This window comes from Nannospalax galili, unplaced genomic scaffold, assembly GCF_000622305.1.
Source record: "Nannospalax galili isolate Female #2095 unplaced genomic scaffold, S.galili_v1.0 scaffold475, whole genome shotgun sequence".
NCBI classification, from domain to species: domain Eukaryota; kingdom Metazoa; phylum Chordata; class Mammalia; order Rodentia; family Spalacidae; genus Nannospalax; species Nannospalax galili.
The window spans coordinates 4,911,523-4,932,661 of NW_008339435.1; the positions used below are offsets into that span (position 1 = coordinate 4,911,523).

At 44.5% G+C, this 21,139-nt stretch overlaps 1 protein-coding gene across 2 annotated transcripts in view; it reads right to left on the reverse strand.

The window, feature by feature from the left end:
- Positions 1–7,039: 7,039 nt before the first annotated feature.
- The window catches only part of Casq2 (calsequestrin 2), a 58,662-nt gene continuing 44,562 nt past the window's right edge, over positions 7,040–21,139 (reverse strand). For both annotated transcript variants that reach the window (XM_008834019.2, XM_008834018.2), the window contains 3 exons: positions 12,304–12,404; positions 10,184–10,258; positions 7,040–8,243 (listed from right to left, as the gene is read on the reverse strand). In XM_008834019.2, coding sequence (XP_008832241.1) covers positions 8,019–8,243; positions 10,184–10,258; positions 12,304–12,404 — 401 coding nt within the window. In that variant the 3' untranslated portion in view covers positions 7,040–8,018. The remainder of the gene's footprint in view (positions 8,244–10,183; positions 10,259–12,303; positions 12,405–21,139) is intronic.

Sequence of the window (21,139 nt, forward strand, 5' to 3'; positions counted from 1 at the left end):
GTGTCATGGACACAGTGTACCTGGTATCCAGGTTATTTTTTTCCCTTTTGGATTCTCTATTAATACCCTCCCCCATCCCAGTTAACTATGAAACATTTCACACATAACATTTACATGCTATAAACTTGGAAAATAAATTGGGATTCTGAATTGTATATTGTTTTCCTTTTTGTGTAATTGTTTTTATCTTAAACATCGCTTACCTTTTAGGGAGCCTTTTCAATCTTGTATAACTTTTTTACTGTCTTTTTTCTTTCTTTCTTTCTTTTTCTTTTTAAGGTTTTTTGAGACAGGGTCTCCCTGTGGCCCCAACTGGCTTGGAACTCACTAAGTAGACCAGGCTGGCCTTGAACTCACAGAGATCCACTTGCCTCTGCCTCCTGAGTGCTGGGATTACAGGCGCGCAATACCATGCCCAGCCCTTAATACTGCCTTAAATACAACCTCTCATGGGAAAGGGCAATAGTCATTGGAATGAAAATGAACAGATACTAATCATTTTATGGGGAAGAAAACCTCTAAATGAATAAATACACAGCCAAAGATGAAATCCTTAGGCTCTACAACTTGGGGAGTAAGCAGACTTTGTGATTAAATCAAGTGGAAAAAGTATCTGAGACAAGGGGGAAAAGCTATCAGACTCTGGATAGGGTGAGGGGGGTGCGTTGTCAGTGTGTTTGTGAGTGGCTTGGCAATTCATTTTAAATTATTAACTTGCTTTAGATGAGGGAATGGGATTATTTGATGAGCTACCCTTTCCTTACATGGAATGCTGATAGCACACAAATTCTTACCAGTTGCATGGACAGGGATCAGAGAAAGCAATTGACTCAAAGATACTCATCCTATAGATAACTGATAAGCTATTTCCTTGGGCCACCAGCCCAGATGCTCACAGTTCAGAAGTTCACAAGCAAAGCCTGCTGGAGAAAAGATTAAAGCCACATGCTGACATGAGCCAAAAGCTCTTCTTCTCATTCATTACCCATGAGACAGCTGTAGAATGTGTAGATATTTGGGAATCTCATGTGATAAACCATCAGATTATTAGACATGGAGCGAGGGATGTCAGAATGGCACCAGATAAAGTCCGGAGTAAGAGGCAGGACCCGCTGGCAGTGAGTGGACAGGATCTCAGCATTAGGAGAGAGGTGGCAATTTGCTGTCAGTACGAGTGTGCAATGCGAACATTTTCTACACAGTTCCATGTTACCATGGATAATCCAAAATTACAGTTGACTTTTGACTGTTCTCTGGGTCAACATCCAAATTTGTTTCTATGACCTGAGACTTCAAAAAATATTTTAATCAAAAGGAATATATATTTCTAGAACTGACCATAGGTACTTCAAATATTTTTTCTTTCCTAGCTGCCCCATTTAACCACTTGTTTTTGCCTTCCCTAATCTACATGTAGCAAAATTTAGGAGTGCATTGGTAGAATTTTTAATTAATAAATGAGTGAATGGGAACACAATAGAACACTCAATGCCAAACTATGAGCTACAATCTAATCACATAACATATTGTTATTTTAAGGGAAAGGTTAGGAACTGATGAGGGCCCCATGGTTATTAAGAATCTAGTTATCACTAAAGAGTTCAGATTATTAAAAATGCCACATCAATTCTAAACGCATATCTTAATACATCTTGCAAATATTTAGGTCTGCTGAGTCATAGAATGGATGACTTCATTTAGGTGACTCTGGTCATTTCCCAGAGGAGAGGGTTTGACCCTTCCACACTCACTCACCCCAGGCTGCTTCACTTTCCCTCACAAGGACTATCCCACCCTGGAAACTTCTCTCTGAGCCAGGTAGGTTCTGTATGTAGTCTTATTTCTGTAGCAGTTGGCTATCCTAAGCAACTCTAAGCAGCTGAGGACAGGCCGTCAAGAACTTTTTGGTTAAGATTCCTTACTCAATCATTCAGTTTGTTTCGGGCATTCTTATTTTGTCTTTTTTTTTTCCCCCTCGGAGCTGAGGACCGAACCCAGGGCCTTGCACTTGCTAGGCAAGTGCTCTACCACTGAGCTAAATCCCCAACGCCTGTTTTGGGCATTCTTAATAAGCCATTAAAGTAGATTGGTCTATCATTCTTACAAAGTAGTCACAAGATCTATCAAGTGCCCACCAAAATTTAGGCACAGTAGAAAGAACTAAGCCAGTCTTTCCCCTAGGATTACTATTAGACCACTAGGTGAGGAACACACAGTGAGAGAGTGCTAAAGTAGTTCCATAGACATCTGCATGGGATGCAGTACTGACTGTGGAGGAGGTGACCAGTTTGCCTGGGGCATGACTGAAAGAGTCAGAGTGCATATCACATAAGAGCTGGCAGCTGGGAGGGTGCAGGGAAAAGACGGGCATCCAGTAGACAGCATGAGCCAAGGCATGCAGGTGCAGAGACACTGGACAGCTGCCACTCTTCTGGTTTCAAATAAAAGGGCCAGGCAGTTGGAAGGCATCCTGAGAGATGGATCTGGTAAGACTCACATAGGACCTGGAATGACCTGCAGAGGAAATTGACTTTGTGTTGGGATAAAGTTAGAACTTGACCTTGTAGCCAGTGGTGCTAACTCAGCTTTTGGAAAAATAACAATGGGGTGCTGTATTCCCAAGTGAGATATCTGGTACTGTGACTGTAAGAAAGGACGCTCCATGTATGTTCCAAATGCACCATGGAAATCATCCGTGTATGACACTATGAGCACCTCTACTCAGATTGTCTCCCCAAGTCTCTTACGGAGGAAAAACATTCAAAGTACCTAAGCTGGGGAGATGGCTCAGAGGGCAAAGGTGTTTGCTGCCAAACTTGACAACATGAGCTTGATCCCCCCAGTACCCACATGGTAGAAAGAGAGCACTACCTCAAGCATGTCGTGGAATGCAAGTGCGCGCACACACACACACACACACTTTTTTTTTTTAAAGTACCTATTGCTCCTCCCCAGCCTCACATCCTAAGATTCTACCTTTGGCAATCCAAACATTTCTATTTATAGCTCACTCTTTGACCTGGTATTCTAAACAGCAACAAATCATCTTTAAGCATGTATCAGGAACAGAATCATGGACGAATGTTACGCATACGTGACATAATCGGTTTTCTTATTTCAGCAAGAGCACTTGATGGCAGTGGGCAGGATGGATTGGAGAAACCCATATGAACCTTGTAATAATCCATGCAAAACACTGGCAAGGCTCTAAGTCACCATGGTAATAGTGAGGAAGAAGAGAGGGCAGGGTTTCCTTCCCACTAGATTTGGGAGTAGAGTCATCTTTAGGGCTATAGGACTTCTGGCCTGAACCTGCCAGAAGAGGACACCTATTTCTGCCTGAGAGCCTTCTCTTAGGCTCTGGCTCCCGAGTGCCACTTCATCCCATCCTGTGGTATTTTGAACTATGCTGACTCTTTTGGTAGAGGAGGGGAAGAACAGGGTCTTATTTTGTAGCCCAGGCTAGCCTAGAATTCATGATCTTCTTGCCTCAGTCCGTCAAGTGCTGGAATTGTGTCACTGTGTGCTGTTCTATGCGGATTGACCTAATTTCTCAGATAATTCACATCTTAGGAAAAGAGGACTACCTTTTTAAAACTTTAACATTTTAGTGTACAAAATAATGAATTTTATTGTGATACTTTCATATATACATGTCACTGTAGTTTTCATGTATCCATCCCCACTCTCCCCTGTACCCACTGATGCCCTTCCTCCTCCCAAGCAGCCCCGTTCTGTTTTCATGTCATATGCAGACATACAGACAAACAGATATACAGATTGGTAATCATTGGATAGATACTGCATATGAAAGTCAAAAGGGCTGCTTTTGTAAGAGCATCCCTTCAGAGCCCCAAAGCTCTGTTGATCCAAGATGCCCATGGCAAATACAGTGGAGCTGGTCAGAGGCAGTGAGTGGATGGAGAGAATTCAGGAGAGACTGGGCTAGAAAGATAATGGGAGAGAAACCATGGGCTGGATGGGATGACCAGAAAGAGTGGGAAGAGCAGAGGTCCCCAACCCCGCTAGTGATTGAAGATGGCCAGACCCCAGCTCTGAAGATGGTATAGAGGAACTGGTGATGACAGGTACCTGTGTTTTCTAAAGAAACTTTGAGTGTGATCTTGACACTCATTGAGCAGGGCTGAGAATTCTTGTTGAAAGTGTGAAGTTGGAAGATGAAGCTCTCTCTTTCCTCTCCCCTCTGCCTTATTCCCTCCTCCTACCCCTCTCTCCTCTCTCTCTGTGTATGGGAAGAAGGTTATCAGGAGGGTTGCTTCAAAGGCATTTAAGTAGACCCATAACTGGTGATATTATCAAGGATGGGCTTCCTGGGTGATAAAAATGAAGACTTGAGTGATCACAATCATCTGTTAGAAAAGATAAACTCTTTTCAAGTTCTGAGATTGCGTTTAACAAACATGCATTGAAAGTGATTCAGTGTTTTAGGTGACTTAATGAATCTTAACGCTTTCTTCCTAACAAAAATAGTTAGGTCTTGTGTTTTTAATTAGCCCACATTTCTAATATTAATGGAAAGATAAAGGGCCTTGGGTTCAAGCAATAAAAATGGTCATTGGAAATTCGCTTAAGTCTATCTCTGGGCATGCTCTGAGGAAAAAAGAATGTTATCCTTTGATCCTTAGTGTAAATCCTTTTTAAATATAAAAATACAGTATATCCGTATCTCTTCTTCAAAGTGTTTGTGTAATCCTAAGAAGTTGCTTGAACCCTCTGTGTCTCACCCACATCCTCATCTGTAAAACCAGGACAGTAACCAGATGCATCTCATAATCCTTTCTGAGGATTAAGTGAGATAACATATGTAGAGCACTTAACATCATGGTCCAGGCATGTAACAAATACTCACTACATATCAGGTTAGAGGGTTTAGACTAATTACTAAAGGGCACTGATACAGGTAGACCCAGCTTGGCTCTCTGGGACCTTTCACAGGAGCAGAAGGACATGAGTTCACCTTAATGTATGTTCCTCAGGACTTGGAGATCTCGGGACTGAGTTGAGAAACCACTTTCGTGATGAATCCCACTTTTTGGCTACTTGAAATACTAGCATCAGTAACTGCTTTGGACAATTGCCTCCCCAAGAGTTTGCTTGGGGTATGATTGGGCCTGCCTGAGTGGACACAGCACAACCTGCTCAGTTTCGTGAGGTGAGACCCTGCAATACAGGCTGATTTGAGTGCCCACAAATTCATGTTAAAGTTTTGGCTCCTGATGAGACTACATTTGAAGATGGCGACTTCAAGGTAGTAATTAAGGTTAGATGAAAAAATAATGGTGGAACCTTGATTTGATAGGACAGGCATTTTTGTTACAAGAGACATCAGAGTTTACATGATCTCTTTCCACCCAACCCTCCCCTCTGCCTCCTTCCCTCCTTCCTTCTCTCTCCACAGCCACTGGGAAAAGGCCACATTCAGACCAATGAGAAGCCAGGAAGAGAGCCCACACCAGGAACAAACACAGTTGGCAGCTTGATTTTGGACTAGACCTGTGAGAAAGCAGGCTTCTGTGGCATAAGCTGTTTGGTCTGCAGCATTCTGGCATTCCATTGCGGTCTCCCAAAGACTGGTGTATTGAAGGCTTGGTCCTGATGTAGCATATTCAGAGGTGGGGCCTTGAGAGATGATTGGATCATGAAGGTGCTAACCTCATCTTAATCCGTTGATGAGTTCATAGCTGAATGGGCTCTTAGAATGTGGGGCCTAGTTGGAAGAAGGAGGTCACTGGTGGGGAGATCCTTAAAGGGCACTTTGGAACCCTGGTCCCCTCCTCTCTTTCTCTGTGCTTCCTGGTTGCCATGAAGTGAGCAGCTTCCTCTGCTGTGAGCTTCTGCTGCCAGTTCCACCTTAACTCCAGCCCCAGGCAAGAGAGGCAACTGATCTTTAACTAAAACCACTGATAATGTGAGCTAAAATAAAATTCCTTGATTTAAGTTATTTTTCTCAACTATTTTTTGACAGCAATAGAACACTATCTAACACATAGTCCAAGCCACCTAATATACCTCTAAGTTCTGGTATCCAACACTGGTAGGCAATGATAGCTCTTCTGGTTCACAATTATTCAGCTCAATAAACAAGTATCTACTTTGTGATGGAAAAAGTACGAAGTATTGAGAACATTAAGGTAAGTAAATTTCTTGTCCCTTAAGTACCTGTATTTGGGACTGGCGAGATGGCTCAGTAGATAAGAGCACTGGCTGTTTTTGCAGAAGACCAGGGTTCAGTTCCCAGCACCCACATGGCAGCTAACAGCTACCCATAACTCTAGTTCCAGGGGATTCAATACCCTCTTCTGGCATCCAGAGGCATTGTATGTACAAGTTACACTTACATGCATGCAGGCAAAACACTCATATCCATAAAAAAATAAATAAATAAAAACATGTAAAAATTAAAAGCCTGCATTTAGTGGAAGGAGAGATATGCAATGTGTCAAAGTTTAAATGGCAAGTGCTATGACAGATGGTGTGCACACAATGCCATGGGAGTGGAGGTGAGTGGGGCCCTTCCGGTGACCTCAATTATTACAAAGATGGTAATGTCACTCATCCAAACTAGGACTCCATGAAGAGGCGGAAGAGAAGTTTATGGGGGAATGGAATGGGTTCAAGCTTTGTTGTGTTGTTCAGAGTACTTGTCTAGCATACAAGTGAGTCTCAAACTAAGGAGTCAGGTCAAGGTTAGAGACCCATATTTGGAGGACATTAATGCACAGGTGGTAGTTGATGGGCATGGATACATGGAAACATGCATAGAGTTGAGAAGCATCATGCCTGAAAACATGCATAGAGTTGAGAAGCATCATGGAATGCTAACCCTGGAAAAGAAAGAAAGGTAGACGAAGAGGGTGTAGAAGAGGAAGCAGAGGGTAGAGAGGTAGAAGTGCAGAAAAGAGAGGGTGAACAAGGTCAGAAAGACCAGGACAGGGTTACCAAGAAAGTCTCAATCTTTTTCAAAACAATAGTTTAATGACAGTTAACTTACTACTATCCCATAAAAGGAATGCTCTAATTTCAAAAGTAATTTTGCACAGTGTCTTACATGTGTTAACAGATTGAGAAAATAACTTAGAACACTTGGCAACTAAAACTACCAAGCACAATGTAACTTCCAGACAGTTCGAAAGGCACTTGGTGATTTTTTTTCAGTGCCTCGGGGCATCATGAACTCTAATTATTGCTGCCCCGGTCAACCGTGGGAGTGCTGATGAATGGAGAGTTAATTGACCATTGGATAAAGCAGCCTTTCATTCAAAATGGGACAGCTCACTAGCAGTGACAGAGAAGGAGCACTTGGTTCCCAGCTTAAGCTAAGCGGCCAGGGGACACATCCAGAGACCTGAACTCGCCTCCATCAGAAAAACCAAAGACCTTTCATCCTTCAGCCTCTCTCCTCTCCCACCTAGTGGGAAGTTCAAAGAGAAAACTGACCCCTACTCAGTATCTAATATGCTAGAACTGATGGTGATGCATATGTTTCAAGGATTCTTGATAGCCATCCAAAGGCTTGGATCTAAGTTCAGCAATGTTCTGGCTTTTGGGCCAAATTGATTAGTCATGTGTCCTTTCTAGGCTCTGATAAGAAGGTTGCTCCCTGATTGTGACTAGAAAACTATCAGTTCTGGTACCATCAAAATTAAAGAGAATAAGTAAACTTGAGTAGAGATGTCAGGGGATTATTGTCCCTAGACTTCCGATACCCGTACGGCCATGACCCCCTGATGGACTAGGAAGGGGTAAGAACTGTTTGTTCGTTGATGGTTACAAGAAGTCAGCATGGGAACCACTCATTCCCTTCCCATTCCTGTGGAGTGGGACGGCTAGATTTGGAAAGGCATTTGTTGAAAAATGTACAACTCCTGATGAGAAGGGACTAGGAAAGCACACCGGAGAAGGAAAAGGGCTGACTAGCTGCTCGCTGACCCTTAGGCTGTCTATGTGGTAGTAGGTAGTTAGGATATTGTTCTCATCAAAACCATATGTGGCTGGAGCTATTCATCATCATCGTCATCATCATCATCACTGTCATCGTTATCCTCTTCATCAGAGTTATCATCATCGTCGTCATTGTCATTATCGCCATCATCATCTTCATCTTCATTGTCATCATCTTCAGTGTTGATCTTTCCAGAAAGCACATCCTCAATCCAGTCTTCTAGCTCCTCAGCTGTGGGGAGGTCATCATCATCCGGGATCTCCATCCAGACACTGTCAGCCTGCAGTGAGGAACAGAATGAACCAGTGAGTCAGTGCATCAAGGTTGAGCCAGACTGGGTGGTTCTGAGTAGCTGTGCTGAGTGGGCTTCCTGGTCTCTCACACCCACCAAGAATGAATGCTGATCACTAAATGGAAATGTCAACCTGCAGAATGGCATACACAATCTCCTGTTTCTATAACAGAAAAGGAAATGTGCATTCTATTGTGCAACAGAATATATATGTATAAATATATTCATATATGTGAAATTTATGGTAAGATATTCATATAACTGTTCCTTAGGAACTGGAACTAAGGATGGACTCATAGCAGTGGGAAAACTTTATCCTTTTCATATCCTATTATGCTATTTTTTAAAAGGTTTAACTTTAGCAGACTTTTAAAATTATTATTAAACATTATTGTAAAGGGACCAATGAGATGGCTCATCAGGTGGGGCCGAGCCTGACAATTTAAGATCAATCTCAAGGACCCACATGATAGAAGGAGAGAACTGACTCCCTCAAGTTGTCCTCTGACAACTTGACACACATGTGCATGTGAAGACACACACATACACACATATACAATAGATAAATAAATAAGTGTCATAATTAACTTCAGCCTTCAGCTGTCAGCCTGACACAAACCTAGTCCTCTGGAAAGAGGGAACCTCAACCAAAGAATTTCCTAATCAGATTGGTCTGAGGCCATGTCTATGAGGCATTTTCTAATCTGGTAATTGATATAGGAAGGCTCAGCCCACTGTGGGTTGTGCCAACCCTAGACAGGTGGGCCTGGGCTATGTAAAAAACTTAGCCGAGCAAGCCAGAGGGAGCAAGTCAGTAAGTAGCATTTTTCCATATTCTCTGCTTCAGTTCCTGCCTCCAGGTTCCTGCCTCAGGTTCCTGCTTTGGCTTCCCTTGATGATGATCTATAACCTATAAGCCAAGTAAACCCTTTCCTCCTCAAGTTGCTTTTTGATGTGATATTTTATCACAGCAACAGAAAAAAAAAACAAACCTAGAACAATATATAACACAAAAAGCTGTGCATGGTGACACATGCCTTTAATCCCAGCACTCAGGAGGCAAAAGCAGGTAGATTTCTGTAAGTTCAAGGTCAGCCTGGTCTACATAGTGAGTTCCAGACCAGCTGGGGCTATAAGGGAGACCCTGTCTCAAAAAAACCAAAATAATAATAATAATAATAATAATAATAATTTTAAAAGTACTTCTCAAAGTAAATGAATGTATGGAATTATAGAACATTTAGCAAAGGGCAAAGAGACATTGATAATTGGCCCCTTTTTATAAGAGATTCTGTCTGGAGTAATGGCTGCAATGGGCCCTCCATTATAGCTCCTTCTGCTCACTGTTCACCTGGTTGTATCTGCCCCTACTTTTGTCCTGGTATAGTGAACTTTGCATCATATGTCTGGACTGAGTCAGAATTTCTTCACACTGTCAATTCACCTCAGTCTCTGCCCTCAGCTCATCACTGCCTGAACTGTTCTGAGGATCCCGTTCTGTCGTCAGGGTCTCCTGACTTGTAAGATGAGTGGTGGCTAGCATGGGCCTCTGGCCCTCTCCATCTCCATTGTGCAATGACAGCTCCAGGCGTGAGTTCCCTTATGTAAGGAAACCTTGTTTTGTGCCTTTGGGAGTGGGTACAAGAGTATTTTCTTGAGTAGAAAGTTCCAGGTTAATGAGTCAGATCAGGCTGGCTCCATAAACAAGGAAATGCACTAACGGAGAAAGCTATGGGACCACAGGTTGGAACTGGCTCAGAGACCAGCTTTGGGCCACATAGGCAAGCTTCCTGAGTTTGGAAAAAGACTAGGAGTTCAGCTTGCTGCTGTGGACTCCAATGTGATCTTGTAGTTGCAGTTGCATAGCAGCTGAGAGCAGTTACAGGGCAGCTGAAAGCACCCGAGCAAGGCTTCTTGGAGATACTCACATCTGTTACATTCACCACTCCAATCTGAGGCTTGAACAGGTCAATCTTGAAAGTCTTCTCCCAGTAAGCAACAAGCTGCAGTAATGAAAAGATCAGGTTAGACAGAGGGCAGAGGGCTTTCCCTGGAAAAGTCACTGAATTTACCTGCCATCCTACCACAGCAACTAGATTGTGATTGGTTGAATACCTTTAAAATGGCTGTGGGCACTTAGGGAATTGAAGACTTAACCCCAACCCTAAATCACTTTAGCATTAAATAAAAGATATAGCACTAGCGATGACAACATGTAACATAAATGCTTCCACAACTCTAAGAAGACTATCACAGAGATGGCTCAAGGTTAATTCCCAGATTGTGACTCTTTTATAGTTTCTAAGTAATGAAAGGGCCATTTTTCTCCACCTGTCTTTCAATGTCTAAAAACGCCTTATCTTGTGCCGTTCTGCCACATGAGATGGCTGGGAGAGCAGTGGTAGGCTGTAACTTGGCATAAAGTATAAACACAAGGTAGGTTTCTTCATTTAGCCCCGCATAGGTTCCATGAAAACAAATCTTCGGCTGGGGAGGACTAATGGGCTGAAAGACCATGTGGCTAAGAGAATGGAGATGCTCAGGGACAGACAGTCTCCCAAGTAAATAACAGGGCCTGATAGGGACTGGGATGTTCAAGAATCTGGAAATTGGAATTGTCTAAAATTTACTTTGCAAAACATCAAGGCAGATATAGAATTGGCCAAAAGAATTACAGACCATTTGCAAGTTTATATAATAAAATAGTATAGGTAAACTAGTAATATGCCCAGCAGACTCTGCTAGATCAACAAAGCTGTCCTATATGCCTACATGGTCAGGACTTTCTTTCAATTACCCAGAATTATGCCATTGACCTCAAATATCATGGAAGTCTCTGCCTTTGATTCTTTTTCTTTTTGTCTTTTTGAGACAGGGACCCCCTGTAGCCTAAGCGGGCCTGGAACTCAGGCTGGCCTTGAACTTACAGAGATTCACCTGCCTCTGCCTCCCAAGTGCTGGGACTAAAGGCGTGTGCCACCATGCCCAGCTCACCTTTTCTTTTTGTAGGATTTGGTGTCAATTTTTTGTTCAATCATTGTTTCAACCAGTCATGACCAGTGCAACTAATACTTCCTAGAAGACACAGCTGCATTTACAGTCAGAGAGTAACCAAACTAGTACTAATTGTAGGCAGTTAGCCCTACCAGAAGCAATATACCAGACTTTGACACCACAACAGATCTGGGTTGGATTACCACATCTACTAGCTTTAACCTCCCCAAGAGTTACCCTTCCTCGTTGGGACAGGAATTATAATAGTACCTGCTTTAAGAGCTGTTGAGGGTATTAGCTACGAGGATCTTGAAAATAACCTATTGCTATTCAGTCTCCAAGGCATCTGCAGAGACCCAGGTTCTGCCCCATGTAGTATGGGAAATTCTGGCCCTTGGTGTAGCATTGAACTTGGCCAGTAGAGAATGTTAGTTACAACAGATAACATAGCTTCCACCAGGGTTCATGTATTATATGAATTCTGAATTCTGTTCAAAACTAAGAGAGATCAAAGTGTCCTTGCTGTTGTCCCTAGACACTGACTAGCACTGGGATGATGAAGTTCTTGTGCTTTCCATATGTGTTAGATACCATGCCAAGTTCTAGGGAGCTCATGACAAACAAATCAGGCATCTTCTCTACCCCCAGAGAGCTTGCTCCGTCTCTCCACTCAGTTCTTAATTCTGCAAAGTATTCACCTTTGGCTTCCATTCCCTAGTAATTCAACTTGCCTCTGGAGTGTCAGTGTAATGGTGACATGAGGGGTCTGGATTGCTGTTGGCAGGCAGAAAGCACCCAGCTTGCCTCGGAGCACTCCTCCAAGAGTTTCTAACTCTTGAGCTCTGGGAAGCGACTGATCATTTCAGTGAATGTGCAACCAAGTTCAATGCCACATTAAGACCCTGGATTCCCCAATTAATGTCCAGTGACCTCTGGGTTTCTTCAAGCCCTTCAGCTGTTTTGGCTCATCCTTCACACTCGAGGGCTTTGTGCTAAACACAAACAAAGGGCTGTGAAGGCCAACAGGGATGAGGCCTTGGCCTGAGCCACTCACCAGAGGAAAGTCATCTGGGTCAATCCACAAGATGCTCAGGTCAGGGTTGTCGGTGTTGTCCCTGGCAACCTGTTTCAGGATCTCCAGGAACTCATAACCATCTGAATAGGAGTCAAGAAGGTTGAGTCACCCCTACACGTATGCAGCTTCTCACGTGGAGAACGAGAGCGTGGTTTTTCCACAAAGCTTTCTTGGCCATCTGGTGCATACCCTCAATTATAGAGCTAGTCTATAAAATGAGTCAGATGACAGAGCCACTAACACAAAGGAGCTTATACAGAGAAAACAATAGCAATTTTGAACAAAGAAATGAGAAGGTTATGGGGAAGTGGCTTATTTCTAACTGAAGGCTCAGCTCCATTTGTTCATGAGCAGGTGAAAACCAAGTGGACCTGGTAAGAAAGGTCAGTCCTAGAACAGAGGACCCCCTCTGCCTGTCCCCAGTGGTCCTGTACATTCCAAGCATGTGCCCTCCCTGAATTCCCCTACAACATCTGCTCTAGGAACCAACTGCAACCTGGAGTTCCCAACACCTTCAAAGTAAGTCAGTGGCCCCCTGTTCCACACCATAGTTGTTAATTCCTGGTTCCAATCTCAAACCAGCTCCACATGCACCCTGCCTTCTCTGTACACTGTCAGCAGCAGTCTCTGCCCCTGGGGAGGGATGATTCATAGGAAAAGCAGAGACAAGCCTTCTGCATTTCAAGCCTAAGCTTTGCAGCATACAATTTTTGCCATAAGCAAAAAGTTTGAAAGAACATTCAGTAAGAGATTCTGTAAACCCTTGGCACTGCCTCTCCAGCCCTGCACTCAGGCAGGAAAGCCCACAGCCTGTGCTTCTTAGACTATGGGGAGAGATACGAGGAGGGCAAATTGGATGATGTCCTGCAGGTGGGAGGAGAGGGCCATCGGTGACCCACTCAGAACAAGGACCACGGGGAGGATGCAACAACAGCCTTTTCAACAGATGCCAGCATGCAAAGATGATGATGATTCCACCCAGCCCATGTCTTGGTGCCAGGATGGCTGGGTCAGGCTAGAAGACCAGTTATCAAACCAGCTTCCATCATTCAGTGGTTTACAGCTCAAAACAGAAATGTAGGTTTAGTTCTAAACAATAAGGCTACATGTCTTGGATAGCTGAATTTGTGGTCTGAGATTTACAACCTCTGTGTAGGATGGGCTTTAGAGTTCATATATCTGCTGTTTTAGGGATGGGAGAGGGAAGAGAGAATTCTGCACCTGCTGCCTGTAAGTATAACCGAGACAATGAAGTGTAACGCCCGCCCCAGACCCTCATTACTGCTCTCTGGGCACACCATGGCTCATCCTCTGGGCTTATGGTCATGTCCCAGGAGAAGGAAATACAGAAATCCACAGAGTTACCTGTGGATTTATGGATCATAATGCATAGACCGAAAGAGGGAACTCCTCCCCCAAAACACCGGCTGTCAGTCCCTCGTGCATCAGAGCAGACAGGAATAATAATGGAGGTGATGTGGCCAGTCCTCTGGTTTCAGAGACGGTGAAGTTCAACAATGCAGACCAAGTTCAAGTAAGTTTGAGGTGCAACTTCAGTCTGACCACCCTGAATGGACAACAGTGAGTCCCCAAGCCAGGGCTGCAGCGGGCCAGCCTGTGACCAGACCTGTAAGCTGAGCATGCTGTGCAGCGCTGCTGTGTTCTGATGGAAAAGCTCGCATACTATTGGGATTTCCATGTGGGATTTCTCAAAACTGAATGTTAGATACAAGAACAAATATTCACCCTTCCAGTTTTCATCCTAGAGCAGGAGCTGAGACAAAAAGAAAAGGGTAGAAGGAATAAAATTTGGGTTCTACAAGAAAAAAAAAATAGACTAAAGTCTTTGTGCAAACAAAAAATTTCAAAGGTGACTCAATTCCTATTTTTAAGATTATGAAAGGGTATGTTTGTATGTATGTAGAGAGTATTCTTCATGTCTAGAGAGGAACAAGGAAAGCTCAAAATGTATTCCCAGGAAAAAATGAGTAACATTGATATTAAAGACAGAGTAGTTGGCTCAAGTTCCAAGGACAGCCTGGTGATATCAAGGGTGAGGAACTCCATAATGGGCATCTGTGTGCAGCCCAGGTGGTTTCATTATCAGAGTGGAGAACTTAATTCAGAGAGACAGCCCAGTGTAACACTTAAACGCTAGTATCCAAGTGACATTAGTCGAGATCACTTATAGTATTACTTAAGTCAAGTTGTTTAAATGTCCCATTTCCTCGTGAGTAAAATGGATTGGTGATAATAATAGCTGTTTTAAAGTTGCTTTTCTTTCTTTCTTTCTTTCTTTCTTTCTTTCTTTCTTTCTTTCTTTCTCTTCCTTCCTTCCTTCCTTCCTTCTTCCTTCCTTCCTTCCTTCCTTTTGTGTGTGTGTGTGTGTGTGTGTGTGTGTGTGTATGTGTGTAGGTCAGAGGACTGCTTGCTGGAGTCAGTTATCTCCTTCCATCACATGGGTCCTAAGGCTCTAACTCAGATTATCAGGCTTGGTGGCAAGTGCCTTTACCCACTGAGCCATCTTGCTAACCCCCAATAATAGCTATTTCATAGGATGGCTTTCCATTAATGAGTATCTCTGACATTCTCTGTGTCTGGCACATAGAAAGGCTCAGCCAGGATTCTTCCTCCATGATCTGACAGTCCTAAAACATGAGGAAGCTGAAGAAGCCTCTAAGCATTTATCTGTTCATTCAATACATGTACATCTGTGTGCCGACCTGGGTTCCAAGATAAGGTTATATGCTGGCTTGGATGCTCATAAAAAGTTACCCAAGACAGTAGTACAGGGGGTGATGTTGTCTGGCTCTTGCTGCTTGCCCTCTGACAGAAGGCTCCAAGACCAGCTGTGCCAGATGCTGAAGTTATGAGCTGGGTCCAAGCCAGGCTTAATTCCATTGCTCGTAAAGCATTAGCCCACATGGGCATGCCTGATTCAGGGTTTTTCAGTGCCCAGCCTTGAGCAGACCTGTTTTAATGGCTCCTCATCCATCTGGGAAGTTAAGGTAGCTAAGCCATTGTCACACGACCTCAGTGAGAAACACGAACATCGTAAGTTGTAAGCTACATTTTCTCGTGCAGAAAGCTTGCAATGCTTTGTAAAACAGCAGGTGCCTTAGAAAAGGAAAATAGTTACCATCAATCGGTCTCCCTGTTTGACAAGGAAGCAGGAGTGGGAGGCCTGCTTCACTTTGGGATGCCATGGTAAGCTCACAGCTAGGACACACCTGGACTCTCAATCATGTTTCCTTTATCAACAATGGACCTAGCTCAGAGACATTTTTAGATTGTGACCTTCCAGCTTTCAGAAGGAATAACCCGTAATCTGACATAGACAGACTAAAAGGGGGGCAAGTACTATCCAGACACTTGGAGGCTTAAAGCTGTTTAGGCATAACAGCTAGAGAATTATTCTCTGAAGCCATCAGGGACTCAGCCAAGAGAGTCCCAAGACCAGAAGAGATTCTCCAGTGTTCCCGGTAGCCAGCTTGCTGAAGAGGCCCCACTTGAAACACCTGTCTGTCTTTCTCTTATGTTTTCAGGGTAGATCCCTTTGAGTCTTCTAAAGGCTGAGTCCACGGCTGTTAATCCCAACAGCCAAGAATCTTTTCTTTGTATCCAGTGGAAATCGCCCTTTCTACACCAAACTCTTCCTTTACAGACACGGGGCATTTTTGCTCTTTATATGCGAAAAGTCTGTCATCCCGCCACCTCAGCTTTCCTCTCATGAGCATTTCTTGAGGACTTACTGGGCACTAAAGATTTTTGCATTTAATCTTTGCATTTGGTCTAGATGGAAGGTTTTATTGCCTTTATTTTACAGAGGGTTTGAAGGAGGTAACTTTCCCCTGTCATCAATGAGTAGGCAGCACAGCCAGTAGCCTAACTCAGGCCTTCAGTCTGCACAGCTAGAGCCATTTACCATCCATCTTTCCTCTGAGGTCCCAGAATTCCTACCCAGGTTGCTGCTGCCATCTTCTGCCTTCATGCCTCTGCCTGAGCACCTCAAGCCTTCTGTGAAACTTTATCCTGAAGAGGCACTGGCTAGGTCAGGGAAGAGACAGTCCATGGTGTGGCCCTGATGCTGGTGGGCTGCTTCTGCCATTCTCACAGAGCAAAGTCCCTGTCCTACTTCACAGTCCCAGTGGGAGAGAAGGTCAACTCAGTGATGCTCTGAGTGAACCTGGACTCTCCAAGATCGGTCTAAATAAAGAAGAAGGCTGTGAGAATTGCCATTCCTTCCCAGCCACTCAGACTGCAGGTCTAGAAGTCCAGGACCCAGCGTTGAGGGATGCATGTTGAGCCAGGTTTCCCACGACAAGCAAGTGGCCTCTGGGAATCACATCTTTGTGGGAAGAGAACCTGGTGATTATCCTTTCCTGCTCCCCTGGCAGAGATTGATAGGAATAAGCATACACCAGGCCCTGGGGGACCAGGCCTAGGCCACACACAACCAAGACCCAATTTTCAGAAGCACTTGTATCTGAGACCAGCCTGGCTGAGGAGTACACAGGTCTAACATAACACCCACCCCGAACTTGCCTCCCAGACTCCTCCTGGGCTACTGACTGTGCTCAGTCCATGGAGGCTGAAGAAATCCATGCCATGGGCAGCTATGGACCTCAGAGTCTCTGCCTCTGGTCCTACAATGGGATCTTCCCATCATCCAGGTAGCAGGTGGACAGCTAGGCAGGCTGGAGGCCAACGTCATGTAGCTTGGAGGTTGTATCTGGAAAGGATACTAGGCTGTGAATTTGGAGACCTTTTGTAGCTTCCTTAATGGGACCTCTATTTCTTCCTCTGAAAATGGAGAAAACAGTTGCCTCGATACATGACAGGCTTGTTGACAATAAAAGACACTATTACTGTCATAGAAAAATGGTGTGACACATGCAGAAAGCTCTTGGGCTTTTCCTTTTCATCCTTTTCCTTCCATTGATGGGAAGGATGTGCCCTTTTCTTCAGGTGGGTCTGTTTTAAGTGTCCAGGTTCTTTAGACCCAGAGCCAAGTACTGACACACAAAGGTAAATAAGGCAGATGAGGCCCTGGGGTCCTCCCTCAGAAAAGCCCAGTGGTCCCCAGGCCAGAGCCCACTCAGTTGTGTGAAACTCTCCAAAAGCAGAATCCTCTGTCCCTGGGCTTTGTGGGGAGACTCAGAGGAACCCAAAAGTCTGGGAATTCCCCTGACAAGAAACACCCATTATAGTGAGATAGCCTGTTGGAGTAGGAGACCCCATGGGGTCCTTTGGTTTTGAGATGGCACCTGAGACACAGGCAGGTCCTGCCATTTCTTACCCAGCCTTCTTTTTCTGCTCTGTCTTCTGCTCTTTGCATTCCAGAATTGGTGAGGGAAAGTCAAATAATACCTCTTCACAATGTCAAGAAACATGGCGGGAGGGGTGGTGCAGTTATTAGGGCTGGAATCTTGGCTTGACACCCCAGTTCTATCACTTACTATTCGTGTAAGTTGGGGGTGCTATTTGACTTCACTATACATTGGGGGAATATGACATAACTGTCCTTACCTGCAGAGTTGGTATGAAGATTATTTGCTAGGTATATGGAATAATATTCAGCATCTAGCAAAGGCTCAAAGAAACAGTGAGAGTTCCTATTTGAGACAATTGGTTTCAAATCCATTTTTACAAGAACCTGGGGCAGGGAAAGCTCAGATGCAATGGGGTTTTGGAGCATTCCTTCCAGGGCCCATCACTAAATTAGTTCACTGCTCGCAGACAGCAGCCCATCCTTGCATTTCCAGCTTGTTAGTGTGAATATTCCCAGTGCCCTTGGAGGATTTCCATCCAGTGAGCGTTCATGTAGAAACGCTGCTTGGCAAACCTTTCATCAAGTATTACAAAGAAGATGTCAGCCTGATGCAGACATATCTGGGGACAGCAAGGAAGAGTTGTTCATTTTCAAACCTGTCAAACCAGCAGGTATGGCTAGTTCTCTGAGTGCAGAAGGCTCAGTCAGAGAAAGTGCGGGCAGAGGAGGGTGGGTGGCAGTAGGTAGCAGGCAGGTGCAAGGGGTCCCGGAATGTACTAACGTCCTTTCCAGCCAGGTCTAAGGGATAAAAACTCACAGCAAGAGAATCCTACAGGTGATGGTGTAGGACTAGGGGAGCAGTCACTGCTTCCTCCCATGGAGAGTCTCCAATCATCAACCTTCTGGAAGTGGCAAGCTGCCTGGGAAGGTGGGAATTTCCAGGAGAGAGTTCACTGACATATGTGTGCTGTTGCTCTCTATACGCTCACATTCCACAAGTAGGAACATCAGTGGGTGCTGGGAGGACATCAGACTTGTCTTCATTGATTGGATGCTCAAGCTGTCAGGTGGCTCTGCTGGCTTCTCATATCCTTTGCTTCCTCTTCTGATCTGCCAACTCTTGCCTCTTCCCCGTGCCCCTGCAGCAGCACTGGGCTTGCTTGGAGCTTGCTGCCAGCCTGCTCTTTTGTCTTTTGTACAGTGGTATCCTAGGGAGGACCGCACCCAGCAGGAGCCCTCAGCAAAGCAAGCTCAATGCCTCTGAACTTGTCTGTGTCTATTTTCTTGTGGTTCAAAACTTGGAGGGAGAAGAGTGGAAAGAGGCTGGAGAGGAGGAGGGAGATGCACCGACCAATCACCCGGATGGTAGATGTCTCTGAGAGGCATACAAGTCTGCCTGCCTTGTGGTTAAGGGTGTGGAATGGGAAGCCAGACTGCCCTGGCTTCATTGCTTTGCTCCCCAGTCAGTGGTCCTTCCTCAGCCTCGGTTTCCTCAACTAAAATGAGAATCAAAATAGAACCTCCCTCACGGGACTGTTGTGACAGTGATGGTTGCCACCTCCTTTGTCATAATCACGATGTATTTTGAGGTCAGGAAGATGTGCTGCAATGTTGACCTTGGCTTAGAGACTGTGGGCAACAGGGTCAAGTTAGTTAACCTCTACAACTCACTTTCCTCATCTAACACCTGAATAATCAATAATAATTACATGCCTATCACAGAGTGGCCTCAGATTGATGCAACTGTCTCTACAAGCTCTTCAGTATTGCCAGCTTTAAGAAGAGCTGTCTGATGAAGATGATAATCTTCCTCCTTCTGCAGATGGGTGCAGTCTGATTAGGCCATAACATCACAAGAGCAAAGGAATCCCAGGAACTTCCTGTGAGGAATGCACTCCCCAGTGTCCCTGCCAGGCTTCTGCCCCAGATTTATATAAATCACTGACTGACCACCAAGTCCAGGTGAGGGACTTTCACCAAAATCCCTGAACAGAAAAGGTACTCCGGTAGCTAAAAGACCTCATTTCCATACCCACCCCCCTTCAGGCACCCCTGGACTTCTCATTGACAAGCCCCAGCTTGGGCTCTGGGGAAAAAGGCTGAGCTTGGGGCCCAGGGATATTTGCATAGGGAGGAGGTGGAAGTAGTTTCAGAAGCTCGATTCATTAGGGCAGCAATCTCGGTCAAACAGGTTTCTGTAGTTCAGGGAGGCCTCTTTGTTCTATTGTTCAAGGGAGCCAGACAGGCCTCCCTGCAACCCTGGAAGCCAGGCAGCAGGGTGGGAAGGAAGCCCCCTGGAGTCCGGCCAGCAGGCCGCTGCCAGAAGCCACCCCATCTCTGTTCACACACCAGGGATCCCATTCTGTCTGATGAGAGCCTGTAAACCACAGGTAACTGGCTTCTTTGGAATTTTCTCATTCAGGAGCCCAGAGTAGCCAGAATCTGTGAAAAGAAACTGATGCTACACTGTTATTTTTTATTTTTATTTTTTGGACAAGCCCAGATCTCCTTGAAGAGGCTTTCCAGCTCTGCAAGTCTATGCTAGGAAATCTGGCAAAGGAACAGAAATTCAAAAGATTTAATGAAAAAAATCAGAGAAACTCTCAGATGATTTGGTTTTGATGCAGGAGAATATTACTTGGACCTAAAAAATAATGAAGATATTACATAGATACTATCATGAAGATACTATAATGAATAGATACTATAAATACGAAGCTATGATACAGATGCTACCTAATAGATAGACACTTTGAAAGCATCATGATAATGAAAAGATGCCAGATACAAATGATTCCTTTTATAGGAAATGTCCAGAATAGAGAGATGATAAGACATTGGTGGTTGTCATCACTGGAGGACAGAGAATGAGAGTGATCCTATTGTGGATGAAAATGTTCTGGAATTAGATGGTGCTGACATCCACATGGCTCTGTGCACATGCAAAACCTCACTCAAGGCACTGCAAGAATCTGGCAGATACTGACGGATAAAATAATCCATCCACTCTACACAGTGCCACTGTGTTCTCTTAGACACAGTTAAATTCCGAATCTGTTTCTGAATATCAAATTAAAATATTCTTTTAAAGACGGGGTTTCATGTAGCCCAACCTGGCCTTGAATTTAATGGATGTTATCTGAGGTTGACCTTGAACTTCAGGCATGCACTACCACAGTATTTTGTAGTGTGGGTGATTGAACCCAGGGCTTCATGCATGCTAGGCAAGCACTTTACCAGCTGAGCCATATCCCTAGCCCTAATCCTAACCTCTACTGAAGCTCTTCTCTAGATATCTCCCTATGGTAGAGGCTGAGGATTCCTGATAAATTCCATATACACGCAGGGTTCCCAAGCCTGATGGTCCACCATGACTTGCCTTGGAGCTTCATAAAATCACAGGCTACTGAAGATGTTGTCTGAGTCAGCCCATGGTGGCTTTGGCTCTTGCAGTCTTGGGCTCTGTTGGGCTTTGGAATTCCTGTCCAATTCTTCATGCCCAAAGCCTGGCTGCTGTGCATCCCAAATGAAGTTCCATTCTGG